The sequence below is a fragment of the Diospyros lotus genome, chromosome 13 (assembly GCF_014633365.1).
Source record: "Diospyros lotus cultivar Yz01 chromosome 13, ASM1463336v1, whole genome shotgun sequence".
NCBI lineage: Eukaryota > Viridiplantae > Streptophyta > Magnoliopsida > Ericales > Ebenaceae > Diospyros > Diospyros lotus.
This window is the reverse complement of record NC_068350.1, coordinates 9,333,582-9,360,819: the sequence shown is the minus strand read 5'-3', so window position 1 is coordinate 9,360,819 and position 27,238 is coordinate 9,333,582. Positions and strand designations below refer to the sequence as shown.

At 37.5% G+C, this 27,238-nt stretch overlaps 1 protein-coding gene across 3 annotated transcripts in view; it reads left to right on the top strand.

Annotated features, from left to right (window-relative positions):
* Nucleotides 1-27,238, top strand: part of LOC127788913 (E3 ubiquitin-protein ligase PRT6) — an 80,599-nt gene that overhangs the window by 13,531 nt on the left and 39,830 nt on the right. For all 3 annotated transcript variants that reach the window (XR_008020463.1, XR_008020462.1, XM_052317594.1), the window contains exons 2-8: nt 2,182-3,258; nt 9,119-10,320; nt 10,450-10,590; nt 15,400-15,643; nt 15,729-16,451; nt 16,740-16,937; nt 17,106-17,791. Coding sequence is in view for 1 of the 3 variants with exons in the window: in XM_052317594.1 (XP_052173554.1) it covers nt 2,182-3,258; nt 9,119-10,320; nt 10,450-10,590; nt 15,400-15,643; nt 15,729-16,451; nt 16,740-16,937; nt 17,106-17,791 (4,271 nt within the window). In the remaining 2 variants the exon portion in view is untranslated. The remainder of the gene's footprint in view (nt 1-2,181; nt 3,259-9,118; nt 10,321-10,449; nt 10,591-15,399; nt 15,644-15,728; nt 16,452-16,739; nt 16,938-17,105; nt 17,792-27,238) is intronic.

Below are 27,238 nucleotides of genomic sequence, written 5' to 3'. Positions count from 1 at the left end.
AAAGCCGTTGATTTGATTCCCGGTGCCTATCTATACCATTGCTTTGCTTCATCCTCTACCTATTTATATCCCTCTATTTCTTGATATTTGTGCAACGAAAAGCAAGAAAAGGCAGTCGGGTTTTTTAAGGTTTTCTTTCTCGTTGTTTTTCTGTACATGTTCTTCATTTCCTCTGGTTCATAGGGATGCCTTCCAATTTGTATGTAATCTTTGGGCATTTTTGTTAGAGAACCAATGAGTGTATAGTGAGGGTGAAAGTTTGTACTGTGGGGGTGTAAACATTTTTTCCGACTAATGTAGTGAGCTCTTCTCGCCGGAGCTCAACATGGATGTAGCCCTATTTTTGAGGGTGAACCACAGTAAAATCTTAATGTGTTCTTTATTTACTGTTTTTATGATTGTGTATGTTTATGCTTCCAGCCTTTGAATAGTTGTTTCAGATTCATTTTGGTTTTTAGTGTTAGACGTGGCTGAACCTTTTGACCATCTTTGTATTTTGATCCTCTTTGGACTGCAAAAAGGAGAAACAGTGTTCCCTTCAAAACTGTAGAGAGATTTCTACACCTTCAAAGGCCCGATTAGTCCTTTCTTTTTGTATGGAACATATCTCATAAAAGGTGTGATGTTTCACAACTTCAAGCTACTCTTCAGACAACTGGTTGTCCAAGGAAAAAAATAATTCCAAAACAGACTTCGGCATCACTGAAGAATTGCCAAAAAGAGTAAGAACAATCATCCATAATGGCCTTGCTACTGGTCGATATAATTACAGATGGTCCTGTGTCTTCTTGTCGTTTTTGTACAGAAGTGCCAATTAGCTATTAATTTTCCTCTCTTCCTCAGATTTCCATTGATGATTATAGAACTTATGAATCTATCTAACCGTAAGCCACTTTAAGAGGCACTTTCACTTTTCAAATGGATATCCAAGGAAAGCTTGATACCCTTCCTTCCTGATTTGAGAGCTTCGTAGGAGGACTGAGTAGAAAGAGCATCTTTTTGATGGGCAATTATACCCAGCTATCCTTTCCTCTACCTAAAGATGGATTGGTTGTTTATTAATCTGTAAACCAGTTGACGTAGAGACAAGTTCTAAATCTTGGAGGTTTTGCTAAAGAAAGGTGATGAAACAAGCCTCTCCAGCCCAGAAGAAAGATAATCCTTTACAGAAGCATTTCTATCACTGCATAACTAAACACTTTACGTAACGGTTATGGCTGGACCAGCTACAAGTCAAAACTTTACTATAGTCCAATCCCCAATATTAAAGGCATTATTCTTTTAGGAACAAATCTCACCACTTTTTGAGCCCTTCCAAACAACTGTAATAGTCTTAGTTTTATGGCGGTGTCTTCCCTGCAAGGAGCTGCCATATTTAGTGGCTGGTACCCTTCTCTATAGGCTTTTATGCTTGGACGTAAATCTCCATTATTGTTTTCCTAGTTTTGTTGTAAAGGACAAGCTTCCTGATGCCAAATTGCCAATGTTTTCTTTCCTTTTTTTGGTCATAGTGTTTGGTTGTTGTCTTGATTGTCTACAGAAATATAATTCATTTTTTGGGAATTTTTACTTATGTCTATTGAGCTTTGATATATTGTTTCTGATCATTCACTTCCTTTTTGATATGGATAGTTTCCGAGTTAATGTAGATAGATAAAGTGAAGTAGTTAAAAATATCTTTGATTTTGATTTACATCAATTGAAACTAAAAGAAGTTTCCCAAGGCCCCCTTTGAACCAAAATTAAAAATAAAAATAAAGGGAGTCTAGGACGATGGAACTTCTTATTAACAGGGCACAACCCTACACACGTTGTTCCCATATGTAAAGAGATGGAAAAGGTGCATAATACATACTATTAGCTACTCTGAAAGAGCAATGGGCATGTTGTGCTCAGTAATTTTATTTCTGTCTATTATTAAATGTAATGCATGTAATTACTAATTTTTATTTCTGCATTTCTTGTTATGTATTTTCTTGCATTAATTGTACTCATAATTGTCCTTTTGAACCATTTTTTGGGGATAAATATAATATATATATTTTTTTGGTTAAGTTGTTTTCTCCTTTGATCTTGCTGGTAATTCTCTTAATCAGAATGTGTTAAATGTCCCATGAAAATTTGGAGCATGCATAGGAAGTAGTAAGGGACATTCTTATTTTGTTTCGTAATTCTTAGCAGAGACTTACTCTACAAGGTCTTCCTGCTGAGAATCTTGAGAAGCTTCAGCCAGGTCTAGTTGATTTTCTTAAGGATAACAAGTTCCGAATTCCTGATTTAGTTTCTGCTATCTTACCTAATGACAATGAGGTAGTGTTGGCTGCTGATCCAAGGCTTGCAGATCACTTCCATGAGAGCATGGTTTGGTTGCAGTGGTTGATGTTTGAGGGTGAACCAGTTGCTGCTTTGAAGAATCTAGCCAAAATGAGTGTTGGCCATCGTGGTGTCTGTGGGGCTGTTTGGGGCGACAACGATATAGCATACCGCTGCAGAACTTGTGAGCATGATCCGACCTGTGCTATATGTGTTCCTTGTTTCCAAAATGGGAATCACAAGGATCATGATTATTCTATCATTTATACTGGTGGTGGTTGCTGTGACTGCGGAGATGTGACTGCTTGGAAACGTGATGGTTTTTGTTCAAAGCATAAAGGTGCAGAACAAATACAGCCCCTTCCAGAGGTGTTTGCCAACTCTATTCGGCCTGTTCTTGATTTGATTTTCATTTTTTGGAAAAATAAGCTCATGGCTGCAGAACCTATATCTCAAGAAAGTTCTAGAATAGATGGCCATGATGAAGAATTCAGAAAGGTTGCAGATGAGCTGACATCTGTTGTTTTGGAGATGCTTTTGGTGTTTTGCAAGTATAGTGAAAGTTTGCTGAGTTTTATTTCTGGGAGGATGCTTTCTTCATTTGGTTTACTGGATATTCTGGTGAGGGCCGAGAGGTTTTTGAGTGATGATATTGTGAAGAAGCTCCATGAGTTACTTCTGAAATTGTTGGGAGAACCTTTATTCAAATATGAGTTTGCAAAGGTCTTTATAAATTATTATCCAACTGTTGTCAGTGAAGCCATAAAAGAGTTAAATAAGAATGCTTATAGAAAGTACCCATTGCTATCCACATTCTCTGTTCAAATTTTCACCGTGCCTACCCTAACTCCACGTCTGGTGAAGGAAAAGAATCTCCTGGTTTTGCTGTTGGAATGTCTGGGTAACATTTTTATATCTTGTGCTGGAGAAGATGGGCGATTACAGGTATTGCATTGATTTTATATCTTCTGTGCTCGATTATCTACCTTAACTATTCTTTATGCATAATAAAGTTTTTAAGCCATAGGTTTATATGTGGAAACATTTTGAATTTGTATTTAAAGGACTGAGCAATTTTTTAATAGAACTGTGTGTTCCATTATGTCTGGTTGACTAAAGGTGTAGAAGGTAAAATAGAGCTGCTACAGTTAATCTCATTAGATTTTATCTTCTGTTGGAAGAGCATATTTCCAAATCTCTACTGGATTTAACTTTTGCTGTTGATCCATCATAGTCCCTGACTGCTTTTAAGTTTTGCTGATTGTTGGTATTTTGTCAGTATCTTCTATTGGTTAGGACAATTTATACTTGTTTGTATAATATTCTTGGACATGAGGACAGTTCTAGGAAACTTGTGATGAATTTGCTACAGTTGGATTCATAAGGAAAGAAAGCTTTAGAGATTGGGTTGTAAAAGAAGACAATTTGTAGGTATCATAGTGCAAAGTGACTGAATTAGATTGATTTCAAAAAAGGAAAGGCTGGAGGAGCATTGGTCAGCAAAGAGGCGTTACAGGCTGGCTGTGTCCCTTACACCTGGCTTGTTCCCCTGCAGTGCCCCTTCCCCTAGGTGGAGCCAACCTTACTTCTTGGGTGACAAGCAGTAGCAATATATATAAGCATCTTGACAGCTATGCATATTCCTAGTAACCCAATAGGAATATGGAGACCACCCCCAGTGCATGACTGCTTCTTGCACTGGGGAGTGTCAGGCCGTGACTTGCTCCCCAACTGAAACTCGCAACGCCCTTGTGGATTCCAGTCGACTCTCACCTCTGTGGAGCTCCCCAACTAGGCTGTGTTGGGCGACCCCTACTTGCTCCACCTTTGTAGAGTGCTTGGTGCATAATGCTTCCAGCACATCCCTCCTGCTCCTATGCGTTCACTAGCAATACACACCAACCTCTTTGTTAATGCTTGACTCCAAGATCACCTAGTGCGTGCCATTGGATAGGCTATGGCAATGTGCAATGGCACAACTCTGATACCACTTGTCATGGCCCTGTCATGTTTCCCTATGTGGCACCCTGGCACACAGGTGGATGAGAAGTGGAGCCAGCCTTACTCCTTGCACTACAAGCAATAACAATAGATATACGCATCCTAACAACAATGTATTTGACACTAGTAACAGTTTTAGTTTTCTTTTCTTTTTTTTTTTTCTTTTCCCTATAAGTGCAACAATGAAGAAAATCTTAAAAATTATAAAGAAGCAAAAAAGGCAGCAGAAAGAGTTGTTAGTGAAGCAAGGTTAAAAGCATATAAGAATCTATATAAACGATTTGATACAAAAGATGGAGAAAGGGATATATATATAAATTAGCTAAAGCAAGAAAAAGGAAAATAAGGGATCTAAACCAAGTGAAATACATAAAAGATGAAAACCAAAATGTATTAGTGAATGAGGGAGCGATTAAGGAGAGATCGAAGGAGTATTTCAGAAAATTATTCAATGATGGTGAGGACACAAGAGTTAGATTGGGACATTTTAGTAACTCCGAAGGGAACGCGAGCTATACATTTTATCGACGCATAAGTTCAAATGAAATACGGCAAACATTAAAAACGATGAAAAATAATAAGGCGGTGGGACCGGATAATATACCAATAGAAGCATGAAAATGCATGGGAGAAGAGGGCATCTCTTAGCTAACAAAATTATTTAACGCGATCAACAACACAATAACAACAACATATCCAGCCTTTATCCCACTATGTGGGGTCGGCTACATGAATTCTAGACTTCTATGTAGGTTACGCCCCAACAAATAGTTTGTCTAGAATTCATATTTGGATCTGACTAGGTTTTACGCTGGTTGTCGGCTACCTAACTCAACCCTCCTCCTTTATCTGGGCTTGGGACCGGCAGTGGATAACATCCCTTGGCGGAGTAATGATGAAATGAAGTTTCAATACCATCTTCATATGGCGAAGTTTCATGATAATTGACGCGATCCTTAAATACTTTGGTTCCTATATACAAGTTTCATGAGAAGTTTTATTTAACGCGATCCTTAAATAAAAAAAGATGCCAGATGAATGGAGGAAGAATACTTTGGTTCCTATATACAAGAACAAATGAGATGTTTAAAACTGTGAAAATTTTAAGAGGAATTAAGTTAATGAGCCATATCATGAAACTTTGGGAGAGAGTAACAGAGCAGAGGCTCAGAAAAGAAACAGATGTCTCGGAAAATTAGTTTGATTTCATGCTTGGTAGGTTAATAATGAAGCTATATACCTACTAAGGCGCCTAATGAAAATGTATCGGGATTAGCAGAAGGACCTGCATATGGTGTTTATAGATCTAGAAAAGGCCTATGATAGGGTCCCTAGAGAAGTATTATAGAGGGGTTTAGAGAAGAAAGGAGTCCGAATAGCCTATATACAAGCCCTTAAGGACACATATCACGGTGCAGAGACAAGGGTTAGAACATGCGGAGGGGATACTGAACCATTTAAAATTACAATGGGACTGCACCAAGGTTATGCACTAAGTCCATACTTATTTGTTTTAGTAATGGATGAACTCACTAAACACATTCAGACAGAGGTGCCATACTGTATGCTATTTGCAGATGACATAGTGTTGGTGGATGAAACAAAAGAGGGAGTGAACACTAAGCTTGAGTTGTGGAGAAACAATTTAGAATCTAAGGGATTTAAATTAAGTAGAAAGAAAACAGAATATATAGAATGTAAATTTAGTAAGAATGCAAGAGTGGAGCATGTTATAATAAAATTAGAAGACCAAATCTTACAAAGAAAAAACCATTTTCGATATTTGGGATCAGTGATTAAAAAAGATGGAGAAATTCACAAGAATGTCACTGCATAGAATTAAGACAGGTTGGCTAAAATGGAGAAATGCATCGAGGGTGTTATGTGATGGTAAAATCCCATTAAAACTGAAAGGAAAATTTTATAGGACAGTTATAAGACCAGTCTTGTTATATGACTCAGAATGTTAGGCAGTCAAATACCAGTATGAGCAAAAGACGAGCGTAGCGGAGATGAGAATGCTAAGATGGATGTGCGGCTGTATAAGAAAATATAAAATTAGAAATGAGGTTATTCGTAATAAGGTAGGAGTAGTACCAATCGAGGAGAAGATGAGAGAGACTAAATTAAGATAATTTGATCATGTGAGAAGGAGACCAAGAGACGCTGCTATGAGAAAAGTTAATGAAATGGAATAATTAGTTAAAAAAAGAGGTAGAGGCAGACTCAAGAAGACTTTGAAAGAAACATTAAAGTTTGATATGAAGTGTATGAGCCTAAATGAAGATATGACAAAAGACAAAAATACATGAAAGTCTATAATTCATGTAACTAACCCCGCATAGTGGAATAAAGGCTGGATATGTTATTGTATTATTCAGGGCAAAATATAGAAAATAAAACACAATATATTTGTTTTAATACATTTCATTTCCTTCTTTAATTTTTTCTTTCCTAAGTAGTTTTAGGAAGATTATATTTCCATTCTAGTTAGGATATGATTTGATCTTTGATATGTTTCCTAATTAGCTAGGATCTCTAGTCTATATAAACCCCATAGAGATGTATTGTTAAGTGAACTTCGATTATTGAATTTGAGAAATGGCTTGAGTTTTCGAGTTTATTCTCGAAAATGAAAGTAATATATTTGTTTTAGTATATTCCATTTTCTTCTTTGATTATTTCTTTCCTAAGTAGTTTTAGGGAGATTATATTTCCATTCTAGTTAGGATACAATTTGATCTTTGATATGTTTCCTAATTAGCTAGGATCTCTAGTCTATATAAACCCCTTAGAGATTTATTGTTAAGAATACTTCAATTATTGAATTTGAGAATTGGTTTGAGTTTTTGAGTTTATTCTCGTGTTCTTTCTTCTGGGTTTTGCATCAGAAATTCAACAGCTTTTCAGTCTCAGCCAGATATGCAATCTTTTCAACCAGCCTACTTTGTCCCTGATTTTGATCAGTCAAACCTAAACCAAAATGGATCTAATTAGTGCCTCTTACTTGCCAACACCTCCTCTATTTCCAATAACAATCTGGGATAGAGATTCATTCATTTGCTCTCCTGAAACTGGCCTCGCCCTCATCATATTGCTTATGTTCACTTGGGCATTCTATCAAACACCTTTTAGGGTTTCCAGAATTATTTTCAGCTTCCCAATTGCTACATGTTCCTTAGCAGATTTAGGTCATCCTTTCAATTTTCCACAATTTCCAACTTGCCCCTATTGGTAAAAATTAATATTTTGATCCTGATGGTCAAATGATCATTTTACTATTCAGTTTCCATTCTCATGGATTCCTCATGTCCTCGGTTGACCCATATTGGTCAAGAAATTAAATCAAATTTCAAAGAGTAGTGCCACAAATTACCCTAAAATCTTCAAATTTCAATACCCTTTAGCTCTTTTGACTCTCTTTTGAAATACACCTTTCTGTTTGTTCTCTAGTAGGAGGGTGAACTTTGGTATCAACTTTAATTGGGAGGTCGGTTTTGAGTTGTGGAAAAAACTTCTTTGCAAAAAAAAAAAAAACCTAAGTTAAGATTGTATACAAAAATGACCTTTCCCTAATCCTTGCATACTGAGGAACCTTATGCACTGGGGATGCCCAGTGCCCTTTTTATTTGTTCTCTAGAATCTTTTTTTACTAAAAAAAAGAAATAAATAAATTTTTATGTCATAAACAAAAGAACAAAATAAATTTTGTTATATTTTCCTAACCATTGTCGAGTGAAACAATTGAAGGAGTTTCAATAAGTTTCGTTAAGTTTCCTTACATTTCTCTATATGCTTGGAAATTTTATTTTTCTAATATCGTTTCGTGTTGGTTTCCTAAGAACATAAATGTTTCAGCTGTTTCGATGAAAAAGAAATTATCTTCTGTCAGTTTTTTCTTCCTTTGGGTTGTGCTTATGTGTTTCAAGTGAGGAGTTGCTGTTTCTACTGTATCTTGAGTTGATTTTGTAGTTTCCTTTTGATATGAACAAACAGAAGCTTAAAGAAAAACAATTTATTGGTTTAAGCAAGTGATGTAACCATTTATATGTAGAAGACTTCTTCATCTTTCTTTGCTTTTTTATCCCCACTGGGGATTGCAATTTGTCTAGAGTGTGGGTTGCTAAGATGAACCTGACCCTGGGTGGATATGCTAGTGCTCTATATGGGAATGGGGCGTGTTATAGGACTTTTGGTAAAACTCAATTTGAATTAAGGTCAGGTTTTGGCAATAACACGTTTTCCCCAAATCCTACCTGATTGAATGTTTTAATATTAAGAGAAACATCCCTAATATCTATAGTATTATCCTTAAGATTTTAATAATAAGAGAAAAAATTCCTAATGCGTCAGATTAAAATTTCTGACAACTGTATTAGTTTCCTATTGGTTTTAAATACCTTACTTAAACCCACATAACCAAATTTCTTTTATGTAACATGACCAGTATAGGTTCTAGTAGGAAAAAGATGACAGACGAGATTTCTCGGAGAAAACCTGATGGGGGTATTGACTCAGGCATGAGGCTGAGTTTTCTATTTGGGCTGGGGTAGAGTTGAAGCAAACCCACCCAATACCCAATCCTTTGTGATCCTTAGTCCCCTCTTATTTGTCACTTGTTGATGCTTTCCAAGCAAAAGCAGGATTCTTGTATACAGGAATGGGTGATTGGTTTTTGAGGAATTCACATGGCTTCTGCATGTTGTTTTATTATTTTTTCAAATGCTTTGGTAACTTTAGTTTGATTTTTCTTTCTTCTCCAGTTCTATCTTTAGAACTAGATGGTTGATTAGGTTCCTTGCAGGTTACTAAGTTGGGTGTTTTATATGAAACTACTCTTCGGGTGGTTGGAGATATTCGATTCATCATGAGCCATACCACAGTTCCTGAATATGTGACCCACAATCGGCGAGATATAACGAGGATGTGGATGAAGCTATTGGCTTTTGTGCAAGGAATGAATCCTCAAAAGAGGGAAATGGGAATTCATATAGAAGAAGAGAATGACGATATAAATTCCCCTTTTGTTTTAGGTCATTCTATTGCAAACATCCATGCTCTTTTAGTTGCAGGGGCATTTTCTGCTGATAATGTGGAGACAGATGATGAAAATATTGTCATTGAATCTGAAGTAGATTATGATGACCGAGACAGCCCAAGACATGCAAAAGTAGGAAGGCTTTCACAAGAAAGCTCAGTCAGTGGTGCAACGGGCAGGAGTAGTACATCAAGCTTTGCATCCAAGGTTGCTGAAGCAAAATCTGATGTCCTTTTAATTCAGCCTTCTAGTTCATGGTTAATATTTGAGTGTTTGAAGGCTATTGAAAATTGGTTAAGAATGGATAATACAATGGGAGGTCATGTTAATGTCTTATCAGTGAAAACAGACAACAAGTCGGGCGACAATTTTTTTGCATTTAAGAAGACATTATCCAAGATTAGGAAGGAAAAGTCTATTTTCCGGTCATCCAGTTCATCTTCAGCCAGCAGTAACCTTGTGAATTCACAGTATTCTTCACCAACTCAGGGTGGAATAAATATAGGTACTGACTCAGAGACTGGAAGAGGCACGGGACAGGACATTATCCCTGCTATTGATGATTACAATACAAAAGAAAGGGAGTATACTGCTGAACTAGAAGCCCTACATTTCCTAAGTCTGTCAGAGTGGCCAGTTATACAATATGATGTTAGTTCAGAGGATATCTCTGTGCACATCCCTTTACACCGATTGTTGTCACTGGTTTTACAAAGAGTACTGAGGAGGTGTTATGGTGAGTACACTTCACCGAGTTCAATTAATGCCAGTTCTGATTCATCATCAGCTACCTACCAGGATTTCTTTGGGCATATCTTAGGAGGGTGCCACCCTTTTGGGTTCTCTGCCTTTGTTATGGAGCATCCTTTACGGATTAGAGTCTTCTGTGCTCAGGTTCATGCTGGAATGTGGAGAAAGAATGGGGACACTGCTATATTATCTTCGGAGTGGTATCGTTCAGTTCGCGGGTATGTCATGAATAATGTTTTATTTAGTCTGTACGTCTCTACACACAGTTTGCCTCACTCTTTTACATTCTTTTCATTTAGATTATTTGTTTTTCTAAAGATTTCTTCTTTGTTGATTTTGTTTTGTAGGTCTGAGCAAGGCTTAGAATTTGATCTATTTCTGCTGCAATGCTGTGCTGCATTGGCTCCAGCAGATCTTTATGTCAATAGGATTTTAGAGCGTTTTGGGTTGTCAAGTTACCTGTCTCTTACTCCTGATCGCTCTAGTGAGTATGTAACGTATCTTTCTTGTTTCTTCCCTCCAGTTCTGAATCATTCCTTCATTATTGTTTCTAGTTTTAGAATTTGTTGGTTCTTGTTGTGCAATATTTTATTATTATTATTTCCAGTTTAAAAACTCAAAGCATGCTCCTGACAGTGTCTGCCTATTCTGAGCAGACAATGTGGTATTCTGATGGTATGTCAGTATCTAATTACAAGTTTCAATTTATACCTGATTTATTTATGTACCACCATTAGTAAAAAAATTGCATTTGAACCAGGCCCTTCAAATGTTGTTCAGAAGCAATAGTTCCCAACAGTTGGGAACTATTCTCTAGAGTGACGAGTGTGTGTAGAAAATATTTTTCTTGAGTTACTCTATTTTCCCTTTGGTTTCTGCTTGGAATCCTATATAATGTCATGTTGTGTTGTGTTTTCCAACTCTTTTACCTCACTTCTACTCTTTTCATTTGATGCAAAGTCCTTAATTGTGTAATGCACAAAACTTTGTGTATGCATTAGCTCAGTAAGTCTTAGCCTGCTTTCTTCTCCTTTCTCTTTCCCATAAATAACTTTGTATATCATTTTAGTTACCCATTATTTCTTCCATATCACTGATACCTGAAAATTGGAATAGAGGAGAAAACACTAGGGACACCCTCTTCTTTTCAGTTAATTTTCTCTATATAACAATATTAGAAATAGAGTTCAATAATGGACAGTGAATATCAAAAGGTTGGACTTAAAAAGTTTAACCTGGCTAGTTTAGAATACCATCTAAAGAAAAGCTAGATTGTGGTAATAGTAGGATGCAAACAAGAAACTCTGATGTTACCATTATACCTACATGTAATGACAAAGCAAGAGAACAAGTAATACCCATATTTTCTTCTAATTTCTACTTGTATTTCTTTTTCACATTTTCTCAAACCTTATAATAGCTATGTTGAGGATTGTTGGAGATCTCTTAGGATTTATTCCTAAATATATCTCCTTTCTAAATATGCCCTCTTCCTATTTCTTAGGATTATTGGAGATTTCTTAGATTTTTTTTTTTTCTGTTTTTACCTTTCTTTTCCTTTTGTATATTTTGTGATCTTCTCTATTACTCTTTTTCCTAAGATATTGGGATGTGATCTCTTGATCTCTAGTATATATTTTAAAGCCATATTCAGTTCAAGATACTGAAGAATTATTTCTTTCTTCAAGCTATATCAAGGCCATTTTTCCTGTGTGCCAAATATGTGCTTAATTGGAGATGAAAGTGCAGTGTGTGACATTCTATACTTGAATTATATTATTATTTTTTGTCAGGATAAATGTTATTTTTTGTCAGGATAAATGTGGGCTTGTCTTCTTCAGTTATATATACAATGGGAGGGAGAGGGAGAAAGAAAAAGAGGCAGTGGGGGTGTTACAGAGGCATGATTGAATAAGCGTGGTGTAGGAAGTGCTATTTTTTGTCTCCAATTTTTCTATTTTCTCCTTCTTGATGGATTCTGCTTGACCTATTTGTTTCTAATTGCATTATGAGATCAATAAACCTTCATACTGCTCCATTTTCCCATGAGCCAAAGATCTCTTTAATTGGAGGTAAACGAAATGCTGTCTGTTTTGCATTCTATACTTGAATATATTATTAGTTTCTATTAGTGAAAATGTGGGCTTGTCATTGGCATATGTACAGAGAAAAGGGGTTGGGGAGTTGGAGCGAAATGCATGATTAAAATGAGCATGGTGTACAAACTGTTATTTTGTGCATTTCACTGAATTTCTGCTTGTCTCTTGTCCAGTGGAAGCATGGTATAGGAAGTTTCATTTTGTTGCCTCCCTCAACTTTCTACCTACACCTATTTGTTTCTAGGTTCACCATATGGGATAAAGAGAACCTTCTGCATCCGTGCCTTTTCCTGTGTGGAAAAACTCTATTTACTTGGAGATAAAAAGGGAGTGTTGGGCACATCAATTTCTATGCTCAATTATACTATTATTTTCCATTATGGTAAATATCTGGCTTGTAATTTGTGAGCTTGCCATCTTGATTGTGAGATAAGAATAGCATCGGAAATGTGTGATAGAAGAGATGGGATTGTAGGAGGGGCAAATCAAATGCAGATTGAAATGGCTATTGTTATTCAAAATATGACAAAAAATGAATCTAAGAGGGTGAAAGGGGAAAGTTCTAAGTGAAAAAGAGCCTTAGTGGTGGAATGAAGAGGTGCCCAAAAAAAAAAAAAAACTAAGAGAGCTTGCAACAAGACTTCAAATAAATGTTGTAATGAAGGAAACCTGAAGAGCTATATTTTGGCCAAAAGAGACAGTTAGTGAAGCAAAGTCAAACACTTGTGTAAATTTATACGAATGCTTGATATAAAATATAGGAAAAGATAATATATATATATATGTATAAACTAGTTAAAGCAAGAGAAAGAAAAATGAGAAATTTAGGCAGGCCAAGTAAAGTGCATAAAAGATGGAAGGTGGTTGTGGAGGGGTGAAAAAATAGTTCTCAAAGTTATTCGATGAAGGTGAAGAACCAAGTATTTTATTGGGGCATCTTAGTAACTCTGAAGAAAATAGGAATTACATGTTCAATAGACATATTTCCTCATTGTCACCAATTGCAACTTATCCTAACCAAATTAGGGTTGTTGGCATGACATTCATGATGTCAATTGACTCCTAAAAGTCACATTGCAATAAAAATCCATGTTAAAGTATAATGTGGCAAATATTTATGCTAGATGCTCTTCTTGATGCAATCTTTTGGCAAGGGAATGATCAGATAAAATTCTAGCACATCTTTATACAGAAATGTTTCGTGAGATACTAATGAATGAAGAAAATTGATATGGTTGTGTTCCATCACATAGATATTGTGATACTAACCGGTACAACATTTAAACACAACCTTGTTCTATAGACATAAATGTACGAATAGGTTAAAGCAAGCATTGAAAAAGATGAAAAATAATAAAGTAGTTGGACTAGATATCACATCAAATAATTTCATTAACCAACAAAGCCTTCTTCTCCCATGCATTTCCATGCTTTTATCAAGATGTTAGATGAGTGGAGGAACAAAATTTTGTGTGCCTCCTTATGAGAATGAAGGAGATGTTCAAAGTTCTAGAAATTTTAGAGGAATCAAGCTAATGAGCCACATTATGAAACTTTGGGAGAGAGTGATTGAGCAAAGATTAAGATGAGAAACCAAGGTGTCTGAAAACCAATTAAGATTCCATGCCTGATGATAGGTAAAAAATAGAGGCTATATGCTTGCTGAGGTGCCTAATGAAAAAGTATAGAAAAGATTCATATATGGTATTTATAGATTTAGAAAAAGCTTGACAAAGTTACTAGAGAAGTCTTGTAGAAGGTTTTAGAGGAGTTCAAGTGGCTTATATATAGGTTGTCAAAGACATGTATCCTGGAGTAGAAACACATGTTAGTACTTGTGGCGGAGATATTAAGTCTTTTCCAATTATAGTTGAATGACATCAAGGTTTTATACCCCCTTACCTCTCATTAAACAAACATATTTAGGAAGTAGTGCTTTGTTATATGCTATTTGCAAATAATATTGTGTTGGTAGATGAGACACATGAAGGTGTGAATGTTAAGCTCAAAATATGGAGAACACTTTAGAATATAGAGGTTTTAAGTTAAGCAAATTAAAAATCAAATATATAGATGTAAGTGTAGTGAAAATATAAGTGTAGATGAAGTTATAGCATAACTTGAAGATCAAGTTATACCAAGAAACGATTAGTTTAGATACCTTGGATCAATCATTCAAAAAGATGAGGAGATTTAAAGAGGATATTACCCATAGAATTAAGGCATGATGGTTAAAATAGAAAAGTACATCTAATGTTTTATGTGATGGTAAGATTTCATTAAAGCTAAAGAAAATTTTGTAAGACAACTATAAGGCTAGCTTTGTTGTATGCACAGAATGTTAGGAAGTAAAGCACCAACATGCAAAATATGAGTGTTATGGAGATGACTATGTTAATATGGATGTGGAGCCATACAAGAAATGATAAAATTAGAAATGAGGCTAGTCATATGAAGGTTGGAATGGCTCTTAGATAAGATGTGTAAGACGTGATTAAGAGAGTTGTTGAGAGAGTGGATGGAATGGAACAAGTATCATTTCTTGTTAAGAGAGTGGATGGAATGGAACAAGTATTTAGTAAAAGAGACAAGAGGAAGATGATGAAGAACTTCGTGCACAACTCCTAGGTATGATATGAGTTATAAGGGCCATATAAAAGATAAAACCGTAGATAAAAATGATTTGTGAGCTAGAGTTCATGTTGCTGACTCCATAACGCAGCATCAAGTCTTGATATGTTGTTGACTAGCTTTCTGCCTGTGCAGAAGTTGATGGAAATATAAGTAGTGTAGAAGGTATTATTTGTAGCTTCCCCCCAACGTTCTGCTTGATCTATTTGTACTAGGTCCATTACAAGATAAAAGAATCGTGCATACTAGTTAAGTTTCTTGTGTGCCAAATTTCTATTTAATTGGACAGGAAAGAGAGTTGTTTATACTAGTTAAGTTTCCTTGTAGAATTTTTCATCATCGAAGTAGAACTGGGATTGTAGTGCATGGGCTACCCCTACTCATCACTCATCACTTGATCATTCATGTCATAGAAAATGTGTGGCATTTCTAATTTATCTGTGCATGCCCACAATCATTTCCATTTTACCATCTGTTAAAGAACCTCAAAATTAGTTTTATTGATGTTTTAATAAAGTACGAAGATATTGTTTGAAGAACAAGCTAAATAAGCGCTATTTGTTTCAGGTATGAACCAGTACTGGTGCAGGAAATGCTCACACTTATCATACAAATAGTAAAAGAAAGACGGTTTTCTGGACTAACCACAGATGAGTGTTTGCAACGAGAATTAATCTATAAGCTAGCTACGGGAGATGCCACTCACAGTCAGCTGGTGAAGTCACTGCCCCCTGATCTTTCCAAAATTGATCATCTTCAGGAAATTTTGGATAGAATAGCTGTTTATTCTAATCCGTCAGGCGTGAACCAGGTTTAGTTTGTGATCTGCACATCTTTGGGTTCATTGGATTTACTTTCATTGTCAACAAGTTATCTTAAAAGGACATTCATTTCAGGGCATGTATAAGCTGCGATTGCAATATTGGAAAGAACTGGATTTATATCACCCACGTTGGAACTCAAGGGATTTACAAATTGCGGAAGAGAGGTACTTCCGCTTCTGCAGAACTTCTGCATTGACCTCTCAGCTTCCTAGGTGGATAAAGATATATAATCCTCTTGCTAGCATTGCTAGGCTGGCTACTTGTAGGGTGGTTCTCAAAATTGTCCGTGCTACATTATTTTATGCCATTCAAGCTGATAATTCAACTGCATCACGTGCACCTGATGCAGTACTGCTGACAGCATTGCATCTACTGTCATTAGCATTGGATATCTGTTTTCAGCAGAGGGAATCTGGTGATCTATTCTATTGTAGTGGTGATTCAGTTCCTATCTTAGCTTTTGCTGGTGAAGAAGTATGTGTAGAACTCAATAATAGATCTGCTGGCCAGAGCTTGTTATCACTTCTTGTCTCATTGATGAGGGAGTACAGGAAGGAAAAATTAGGCAACTCTCTGGAAGCTGGTGGTTATGATCTTTCCTCTCTGGTTGAAAGTTTATTAAATAAGTTTGCAGAGCTTGACTCTGGATGTATGACTAAACTACACAAACTTGCACCTGAAGTGATCAATCATCTATCACGTTCTGGTTCAAGTAGTAGTATGGATCTTGGTGGTTCAGCCACTGAAGGGGATAACCGCAAGGCAAAAGCTCGAGAGAGACAAGCTGCCATGTTGGTGAGATTTACTATTTCTTTTGTAGATATTCTGCTATCAATCTAGATGGATCAGTTTCTCCCTTTATATTTGTTAGTTTCTATAGTATATTAGTAAAGGAATACTCAGTTGTTTTGCCTCAAATTATCAGCCTAAGACATGCCAGTAGTTGGTTTGTTCTTGTTTAATTGCACACAGATGTGAGAAGAGAACAGAACCCAAATTACCTTGATTGGGCCAGATCAATCAGTGTCTGCACAGGTTTCGTTAAACCCGATGATAATGTTTTTCTGAATCTTTGATATGCAGGAAAAAATGAGAGCTCAACAATCAAAATTTTTGGCTAGCTTTAATTCTGTGGAACATGATGTGTTGGGTGATTCAAAAGTAGGAGAAGAAGCATGTCCTGAGATCAGAACTGATTCTGTAGAGCACACACAAGATGTCTGCTCTCTTTGCCATGATCCTCAATCAAAAAATCCTCTATCTTATCTGATTCTTCTCCAGGTAAGTTACTGCTTATCTTATACTTACCATTGCTTGGTTTTAGGTCCTATAGTGGGACTAGAGTATATAACATCTTGAGCTCCGTTGATTACTATTACCCTTTTCTTTCTCTATGTGAGTTCTAATTTCAATTCAAGCTGATGTATTTATCTGTATTCTTGAAACAAGAAATCCAGGCTTCTGAGCCTTGTTAACAGAAGTCCCCCATTGTGGGAACAAGTTTGTTGCTCAGACAGGGAATATGATCCTATCCACTCAACCAAGATAAATGTTCCATCTAGTAGGGACACTGCGATGGGCAATTCAGGATTGATTTCATCTGCTCAGTTGAATCAGTTGATTCAGAATGCAGTAAATGAGTTCGCTTCTGATGGACAACCTAGAGAGGTCAACGCTTTCATAGAATTCATCAAGGCTCGGTTTCCATCAGTTAGGAATATTCAACTGCCTTACTCATCGAATGATACAAGGGAAAGGACTATTTTTTCTTTTGAGGCACTAGAAGAACACATGTATGTAACCATTCGCGAACAGATGGGGAAGTCATCGTTAGATTCAGATTTTGTACAGGTTGGTCCAAGCTCACCAGCAATTGACCGCAATTCGACAGGTGGAGTTGCCGAGTCTCTTTTGCTTGGAAAATATATTGCTTCTCTTTCAAAAGAGACAATCAACAAGCCTTCAGCTTCAGGAAATACACGATCTCGAAGTGCAGCACTATCCGAATCCTCTACGCCTCTTTCTGACTATCAAGGATTTGGTCCCCTAGATTGTGATGGAATCCATGTTTCTTCCTGCAGGCATGCTGTGCATCAGGCATGTCTTGATCGTTATTTATCATCACTGAGGGAAAGGCAAGTCCTATATTCTTACCTTTTCTTCCTTGCGAGAGGATTATGATCTTTTATATTTGTGAGTACGTTTTCCCTGGGAATCTATGTTCAAAAGTGTTTCTAACTTGTGTTAAAACTATAATTATGGTCAATCACTAAAGAATTCCAGTACTTAGGAGCAATCATGAACTGAAGCATCATACTGTGGCACTATTTGGTTGTAGGAATAGAAGGAAAATGTAAATTTGAATAGCTTCTTTCAGTTTTCAAGTGTTGGCAGCAAGGAGCAATCCCATCTTTTATTTATCTCCAAGGATTGTTTCTTAAATCTTTTCCACTTTATAGTGGTAATTGTGTTTCAGGAGATTTTAGCTGCCAGAAGCAACCTTTTTAACAATTTTTTATTCAAAATTACATCCCTATGGTTGGCCAAAAAAAGATCTAGGTTCTTGTATTCATTGCTGATTGTGCAGTAAATTTGAACAACTTGCATGTACTTGAGTATTCCATTTCATAAGCACAAACATGGGCTTGTGACTAGTTTTTTGTATCTTGATGTTTGTGATACTACAGATAAAAATACGCTTTCTTTAAGCTTGCTTTGGGTATGGCATGTGTTAGGAAAAAAGAATATAATAGAAACTAGTGTCAAACTAGCTAAGGGGCACAATGACACTTCGTGAAGATAATCGAGAAGCCTCCTATTGTGTAATGGATCAAGAAACTCTATCTTTGAGATTCAACATACCCTTATGGTTTTGCACTAGCTTATTGGAACGAAGTTCTTCTAAAATCTCAGATCTAGATGGCCAACGTAGAACAGTGTTGTGAATATCTTAGTTATGTATATTTTATCGATTTTTTAGTCATTCTTCTTCTGTATAGATGAGCTGTTGACCAAATTAATGTATATGGTATGTTGGCTAGATTCAATGTTACTTGTATGCATGTTGCTGTATGTTGACTGTTCAACGATACATGTATCGAGATATTATGCAGGTGCATAATGCATTAATTATGAGATGAAAATAGCTTGTATAACACCAAATACAGAGTACGCATTAATTATAACTGATTTTTACTTAATTTCAGTCACTTTCTGTCAGGACCCTATGTGGAACCCGGGGTGAAATTGTATTTTGTTTCCTATGGTTGTAACAACAGGCGGGTTGTTGCGGGAAATCACTTACAAAACAAAGGGTTAGTACTGATAATAATCAAAACCAAAATACCAAAAAACAAGAACACGAAGAGCATAAATATAGAACTCCCTGTAAGGCGATTCAAGGCTCGGATCTGAGTTTGTCCAGGTCGTACCACTCAAGTAACGCCAATCAAATAAGGCCACCAAACCATAAAGAAGCCCCAAATCCCAAGAACCAAAACTCCCAAATTCGCAAACCCTCTCGGTCGATTGAAAAAAATCTCTCGCCAAAACCACCCGCGGTTACTCACCAAAACGATCCACAAAGGAACAGAGAGAAACCCTCACAAAGAAGATGGAATCAACAATTGTAAATCGAGAGCTTACTTTAGAGAGATCTGTCGGATAGTATAAATAGGGATAACCGACGGATCAACCAAGGGATTCGCAAGGAAAGGAAGACCACCGCCATGGAAAGAGGGATTGGGCCGAGAAAGGAAAGGGAGACTCATGAAGATCGGCCATCAAAGGAAACAATCGTCCAAACAAAGCAAAAGAGAGGATCGGCCACTAAGAACAAATAGGTCCTTTTATATGACATCCCTAGGGCAAGGCAAACAAGTGAGTGGGTTTGGGCTTGGGTTTCCTTAAGCCTTGAGCAAATGGGCTTAGCCCATTTCTCCTCCAAAGGCTTAACTAGGGGGTTTATGGCCCGACTTCTAAATGGGCTGCCAATGAGTGGTACTTTGGACGATACTTCAATCCCGGGCCGAACCCTATAAAGATAAACTCGAAACCTCGTCATAGCCTTGGGCCTCATTAGGAAACACAAAAACCAACATAGGTAAATGCTGTAGATTGTAACGGTAGGCAGATAAGTAGTTAGTAGGCAGTTAGGAGGGTTTAGTAAGCTGTTAGTCTGTTGGAGGATGTAACCATCAGATTGTTAAGGTTGTAACCTCCAAGGATTGGTGGGAAAGGGGCTGTATAAGAGCTCCCTATTTAACATTGGCGGTAACAAATTTCATAATCAAAGTTATTACTCTGTTCTCTCTCCCATTTTTCTCTCTCGCAACTCCTTGTTCGTCTCTCCCTCTTGTTTTGTTCCCCCTTTTTCCCCTCTTCCTAACCCTAATTTCCCACTCAAGAGGAGAAATTTCCTCAATCCTAACAAATTGGTTATCAGAGTGGTTATTTCGTGGGTGGAATTCCAACCTTGAAGCAATTGGAAACTGGCTAAATTTCACCGATTCAAGTTGGAATTGTGGCAGCTCTTATTTGAAGTGCAAAGAGGAGGCAAACCCAGAAATTCCGATAGCCAAATTCCACCGATTCAAGAACCGGTCAATCTCAATTGGGTTTTGTACATTAGGCGAGCAAGACTAGCTACTACGATTTGATCTTGGAGTCGAACATGGAAGGCTTAGTTGATTCGATATTGTTTGGCGAGCAAGACCAGCTGCTACGATCTGATCTTGAAGTCAAACAAGGCGTTCCAGAAAAGTGAATTGGCAACAATAGGCACTTGTTGTTTGAATTGCAAAAGGCTGACCAGAAGCTTGAGTCTTAGCCTACAACAACTTAATCCAAACATAAAGGATGGTGGATGGAACACGAATGAAGCAAATGGAGGTGCAACTTCAACAAATTAATGCAGTAATGTTGGACATGCAAGGGAAGATCGAAGCTATCGATGAAGCAATTGGCCAAAAGCTGGATTAGGCACTCTCGCACATGCGGGAGGACATGACAAGCTAGATCCGAGAAGTTTGAGAGCAGATACAGAGCTTCTTGCTCATGTTCGTAGAACAAAATCAGGTATGATTGTCCCCTAATTTTTCCCCCCAAGGAACGATAGAACTAGTGTTGTCTAGATGAGGACTAGGCCCAAGAGTAGAAATGGTGGAGTTAGAAGCAGAAACAGTAGCAGTAGGAGAGGTATTCGAGGATCAGACAACAAACATGAGACTTGGAACGCAGACTGCACCGTCCCGTCCTCAATTTCCCATGTCAAAATTGGATCTTCCTATGTTCAAAGGACAAAATCCATGATGGTGGATCCGACAATGTGAAAAGATGTTTGTTCTCTATCAAGCTCCAGAGCACCAAAAGATCACATTGGTGGCAACTTACTTGAACGACGTGGCCGACTCCTATTTTTAGGGTTGGTATGAGTCGCAGGTAGGTGGCAACTAGTCAGATTTCATTGAGGAATTCTACACTAGGTTCAGGGATTGGAATTTGACAGATTTCGTGGAAGAGTTTAACAAGCTGAAATAAGCGGGAATTGTTCAGCAATACCAAGAGAAGTTTGAAGAACTTAAGTCCATTATGCGTATGATGAATCCAGGGTCAAATGAGGCTTATTTTGTCTTAAGTTTCATTAGCGGCCTGAATGATGAACTTAGGTCGGCAGTTAAGATGCAACGACCAAAATTGGTTAAGGAGGTAGCTAAAGGTGCTGGGCTACAGGAGATGCTGGTGGAAGCCCTGATGAAGAAACAATAGCTTTCTTTATGCAGCAATGAAATGGCCTTCTACCGTAAGGGTAGCAAGGAAGCAATGAAATTTAGCCAAAACATGAAGGGCAATGTTGTTCTATTTGTGACAGTGGGAAATCTGTCGTTCAAAGGCCGATATGAGATCTTTGAGTAGCAGATACAGGCTAGCCTGTGTTACGAGTGTGGAGATTGGTACGTTCTGGGGCATCAGTGTAAAAAACAACTGTTAATGTTGGAAGGAGGTGAAGAAATGCTCATGTTAGATAACGTTCCATATGAGGAAGAGGTTGTGGAAGAAGAAGCGAAGGATGGAGCAATCTCCTTACATGCATTAATGGGACTAGTGAACAGTAAAACTATCAAGGTGGAAGGGAAGGCGAGAAACCAGAAACTAATGGTTCTTATCGATAGTGGAAGTACACACAATTTTATAGACGAAAAAATAACGAAGAAGTTGGGGTGTATGACTGTGAGGGTGCAATCATTGACGGTAATAGTTGCAAATGGGGAAAAATGTTAAGTAGGATGGCTTGTATGAATTTTCATTGGGAAATGCAAGGAGACATGTTCTTGATAGATTTACGACTATTGAAGCTTGAAGGTTGTGATGTGGTGTTGGGGGTTGATTGGATGCGGACAATTAGTTCCATCAGCTTCGACTTCAACAGGCTAGAAGTAATGATCACAAAAGACGGAAGGACAGTAACTTTGATGGGGAGGGTGGACAGTGGGTCGTGCAAGATAATAACAGGGAAGAGGTTGGGAAGACTGTTAAAATCAAGGTTGAACTAGGTAGCGCAACTGTTTTCTTTGCAAGCCATTGGAGAAGAAAAGGAGATCCAATCGCAAAGCGAGCCGTTGCTGGCAACAATCAGCAGCCCAGGTCAATCAATGTGGCAAGTTCTAAAAAAGAAGTTGGTTGGCTTCTCTTTCTTTCCTGAGGACAAGAAAGTTAAACGAGGGGTAATTGTCAGGACCCTATGTGGAACTCGGGGTAAAATTGTACTTTATTTCCTACGGTTGTAACAGTAGGTGGGTAAATGCTGTAGATTGTAACGGTAGGCAGATAAGCAATTAATAGGAAGTAGTAAGCTGTTAGAGGTTGTTTGGCTTACCTTTTTTTTTAAGGGCTTATAAGCCTTTTCACCTATAAGTTCTGTAAAGGTTAAAAGCTGACTAGCGTTTAAGTTAATAACGTGTTTGGATAAATGTGCTTTAAACTGTCATTTATATAGTTATGTGTTTGGTTTGAAAAAACTGATAAGTTATCAGAACTTAACAAAAAGACTAAAATGGATATGTTGTTGAATAATACAAATAAAATTCATAAAAATATTAATTTTTAATAAAAATAAATTATAAATTGACGTCCAACTAATAAAATTATTACAATTACATGTTGATAAATTATACACAATTATTAAAAAATATATTAATATAATATATATATGTTAAATATAGATATATACACACAGAGATGGAGGAAGTGCGGGTGCCGGTTGATGGAGGAGGCGGCGGCAACGAATGATGGGGATGGGGTTGGAGGTGGCAATTGCCATGGAGGAGATGGAGGTAGTGACAACAACGACTGAAGCTGGAGGGAGACGGCAATGGCGACGGAGGAGCTGGAGGGAGGTGGTCAGAGAAGGCAAAGAGATGAAAGAGATGGGTAGAGGTTGGAAATTAGGAAGTTGTTTAAGGACAAATTTATCATTTACTTGGTCATCAAAATAAGCTACCAATAGTTTATTTGAAAAAGTTGGGGAGCAGCTTATTGAAAACGCTGTTAAAATAGCTTATAAGTTCGGTAGCGTTTAAGCTCTTGGAGTTTTAACAAATGTATAACTAAATAAGTTTGGTAGCTTATAAGCTAAAGGAAGAGTTTATAAGTGGTCAAAATGGAGTGTCAAACACCCTCTTAGTCTGTTGAAGGATGTAACCATCAGATTGTTAAGGTTGTAACCTCCAAAGATTGGCGGGAAAGGGGCTGTATAAGAGCTTCGTATTCAATAATGGAGGTAACGAATTTCATAATCAAAATTAATACTCTGTTCTCTCTCCCATTTTTCTGTCTCTCAACTCCTTGTTCATCTCTTCCTCTCGTTCTTTTCCCCCTTTTTCCCTTCTTCCTAACCCTAATTTCCTGAGAGGAGAAATTTTCTCGGTCCAAACACTTTCTAACATTACCCCACTCGATTTAAATTAGGTATATTTGAATCTCTATTTTTGGGCATCTAGAATGTAATTCTTAAGATACCTTTGGGGTATTTAAGAACCTTTGGGACATTCACCACAAAAAGGATATGTTGTGGGTTCAATGAATTCACCATGAGTTCTTGCATTCGGTCTCCATTTGGCAGAGGCAGGCAAGGAATGATGACTCCCCTCTGATGAAGAGGATGATGCTTATAAGGGATACCATGTGTGAGGCGCGAGGTTCAACGGAGGCTGCTATGAGCCTGCTTGAGAGCTGGGCCAATGGCCCTAGGTTTGATGTGCAAGCTGCCTATGATTTCTTTCGGCCGAAAGGAAGTGTCAAGGTGTGGGTGATGATTGTATGGCATTCCTGCCTTGTACCTAAGCACGCCTTCATGTTATGGTTATGTGTTAGGGCCAGCATCCTAACTCATGACAAGCTATTATTTTTGGACATAGATCGCACCTGCCCCTTGTGTAATGGGGCTAAGGAAACTGTTGGCCATCTATTTTTCCGCTGCCCATTCAGCTCGGCAGTTTGGGAGCATATAAGATCGTGGATTGGCATCTCTAGAGCCATGACTTCGGTCCCTAGTGCCCTCAAATGGTTGAAGAAAGAAGCTAGAGGATCCTCTTGGATAAGCAAAGCTAAGAAAATCGCTCTAGCTTGTTTGGTCTACCAAATTTGGGTGGCACGAAATTGTTTAATTTTTGAGAATGTTCAACCTTCAATTGAGGGGCTAATTCATAGGATTAAAACCTTTGTATATAAAGTAATGTTTACTATGTATCCTTATGTTTTGGTCCATTTTGAAGGCCTAGCTTTGGGCTTATAGGGTTTTTTGGATGTAATCCATGTCTCCTGGGTATGCCCAGTGATTGCTTGTACATTTGATCATTTATACATATTTACCGATTTGATAAAAAAAAAAAAAAAAGAAATAGGCAAGAACTAAGTGGATAAACCTTGAACTTAGAATTCACATTTTTATCTTAAGTGGACAATCTTTGAACACAAGAATCCATTTAGGGAATTTAAGTGGACGGAAGTTGAACTTGGAACCCATGCTAATAAACCAAGGGTGTCACACACATTCCTTTTAGAGGTCTTCGTACTTCTGGTGCTAGCAATTTTAGAGTCTCTGCTTGATCCCAAGTTCACCAAGTGCTCTATAGACTTGAGTGTCTCATATGAAGTGACTAGCTTCAACACTTAGTTAAGTCAGTCTATCAGTGCGTGTCCTATCACACTCAAAACAATCTGGTTTATGGACTTATTAAGAGAATAATCTCACCCTCAAAACAACCAGCACTCATCTTTATAAAATTGGAAAACACAAATCATAGAGCTGGACTTTATTTACTATCATTTCAAACAAAATACATCATAGTTGATACATAGCTTATCTCCCATTGAACCTTTTTGTTTCAATTAGTTGGGCTTCTGCTAAATACAACGTTAGTTGCATAACTTAAGTCTCATTTCCTTTGTTGTCAATTAGTTCAAATCTTGTCCGAAGCCTTTACAAAAAGAATCTGCTAAAAATTTTCCTTTGATTTCACATATTGAATGGCTAGAATTCCATTAGCAATTTGCTCCTTCACAAGAGCATGCCTATCTTATTTATCTCGACTTTCCATTATAGATATCATTGTAAGCCTTATGCATTGTAGCTTGATTATCACAGAAAATTGTAATAACAGGTACTGGTTTGTTCCATATTGGAACATCTAGCAATATATTTTGCAACCATTTCACTTCCTCTATGTAGAAGATTCTGAAGAAGAGAGAGAAAGAGAAACAATGATACGGAGGGAAAAAGTTTTGATTTCTCTATTCACTGTTAGGTATCTATACAGCTCTACAGAACAAACTCACTTTGTACAACTAAGAGAAATAACACTATGTAATACTACTAAGTTGTGCCCCTAACTCACCCTCAAGTAGGTGCATATATATTATATGTGTCTATCTTGGTACAGATGAAGTCAAGTTGTGAACCCTATAATGCCTTTTTAAGAAGATTAACTAACAAATGATGTAATAATCTCTTCAAAAACCAACATCTGACCAAGAAAATCGAGAAGAGTCAAAGCCTGTTGTCTCAAGTTAATCAGATTAGACACCATTGAATACAGGCATTGGATGTCATTTGTATAGAGAGCCTCCTGAGTCCACAATTCACAGCAAGTGGTATAGTTGGTATAGATTGGGTGAAGTGAGGGATCAATCAACTGCTATAGGAGATTGCACAATAGAGCATCAGCTTTCATCCACTTAGTTTTATTTGTTTTCACATCCTCAAACTTGGTGGTTAGATGATCCTTCAAACCTTGATCCATACACCACAGTTCAACAACCTTAGACTAAGAGATATAATTGGAATCGTTCATTAACTTCTCAGTAGCAATTGTCAGAGAGGGAGACTGAATACTGGAGAAGGATATTGATTTGCTAGCACTTGACATGTTGTTGGATCAAAGGGAGCCTTATAAGATCAAAAGATGACAAAAGGGTTAAAATGGCAGACAGCGACGAAACCACTGGGATTGGGATAGACTAAGTGAGATGAGTCCAACGGTGGTGACAGTGTTCAGAGCACTGGAGGGAGAGATTGGAGCAAAAAAAGTGTCGCGGCGAACTTTTCCAGCGAGGGGCGCATGGCGGTGGTGTCGATGGCAAGGCTTCAGGGTTGGGCCGGTCTGAGGTCGATGGACATGACGGTGGCGGTGGCTCGGGCAATCGGTGGTCGGAAAAGGGGTTTTTAGGCAAAACAGCGTCGGCGAGGAGAGGAGAGAGAATAAAAGAGGGACTTCCCGAATGATCGTACTGAGGAATTCTACCGCACTCTAAATTTAGGGTTTTTCTCCTAGAGGCTTTGATACCATGTGAACTTAGTGAGAGAGAGAGCGAGAAAGAGAGAGAGAACCCTCGTGGGAGAAAAATTTTGTATATTGAACTAATAGATAATACACCTATATATACAAATACTAAACGGATCTTGGGCCTAGACATAAAGCTAACCCTAGGTGTAATACAACAAACATATAAATAGTACACCTATATATACAATACTAAACGGATCTTAGGCCCTAACATAAACTAACCCTAGGTATAATACAACAAACATAGTAGTCGCCTCTATATACAACTCAATAGAATCAATGAGAGAAATTCTAATCTCATTCTTCTACATCTTCTAATATGTTTTTTTCTACACATGCTAGTCTCCTAGAAGATATCCAAGGCATACTTCTACTGAGAAATGTACGCACCATGTATAGCTTGAGTTGCCTCAATCCAAGAATACTTCAACCTATCCAAATCCTTGATCTGGAAATGATAGTGCATACTCCCCCTTAGTAACAAACCCAAGAGGTTGCTCCAGGTACACCTCCTAAAGGCAGCCGTCATGACCCAAAGAGCATTAAAGGGGTAATATAGTAATAGACTTAAGATAATTGTTAGGAGATATTTTAGCAATTAGTTAGAAGTATGGGGGTGGTTATGTAATCAGATATGCCTATATAAAGGGCTACTGTAATTATATGGAATCATGCTTGAATTGATTGAATGAAATTCTCATTTCTCTCTCTAGATTTCTCTCTGCTACTCTCCTTCATTTC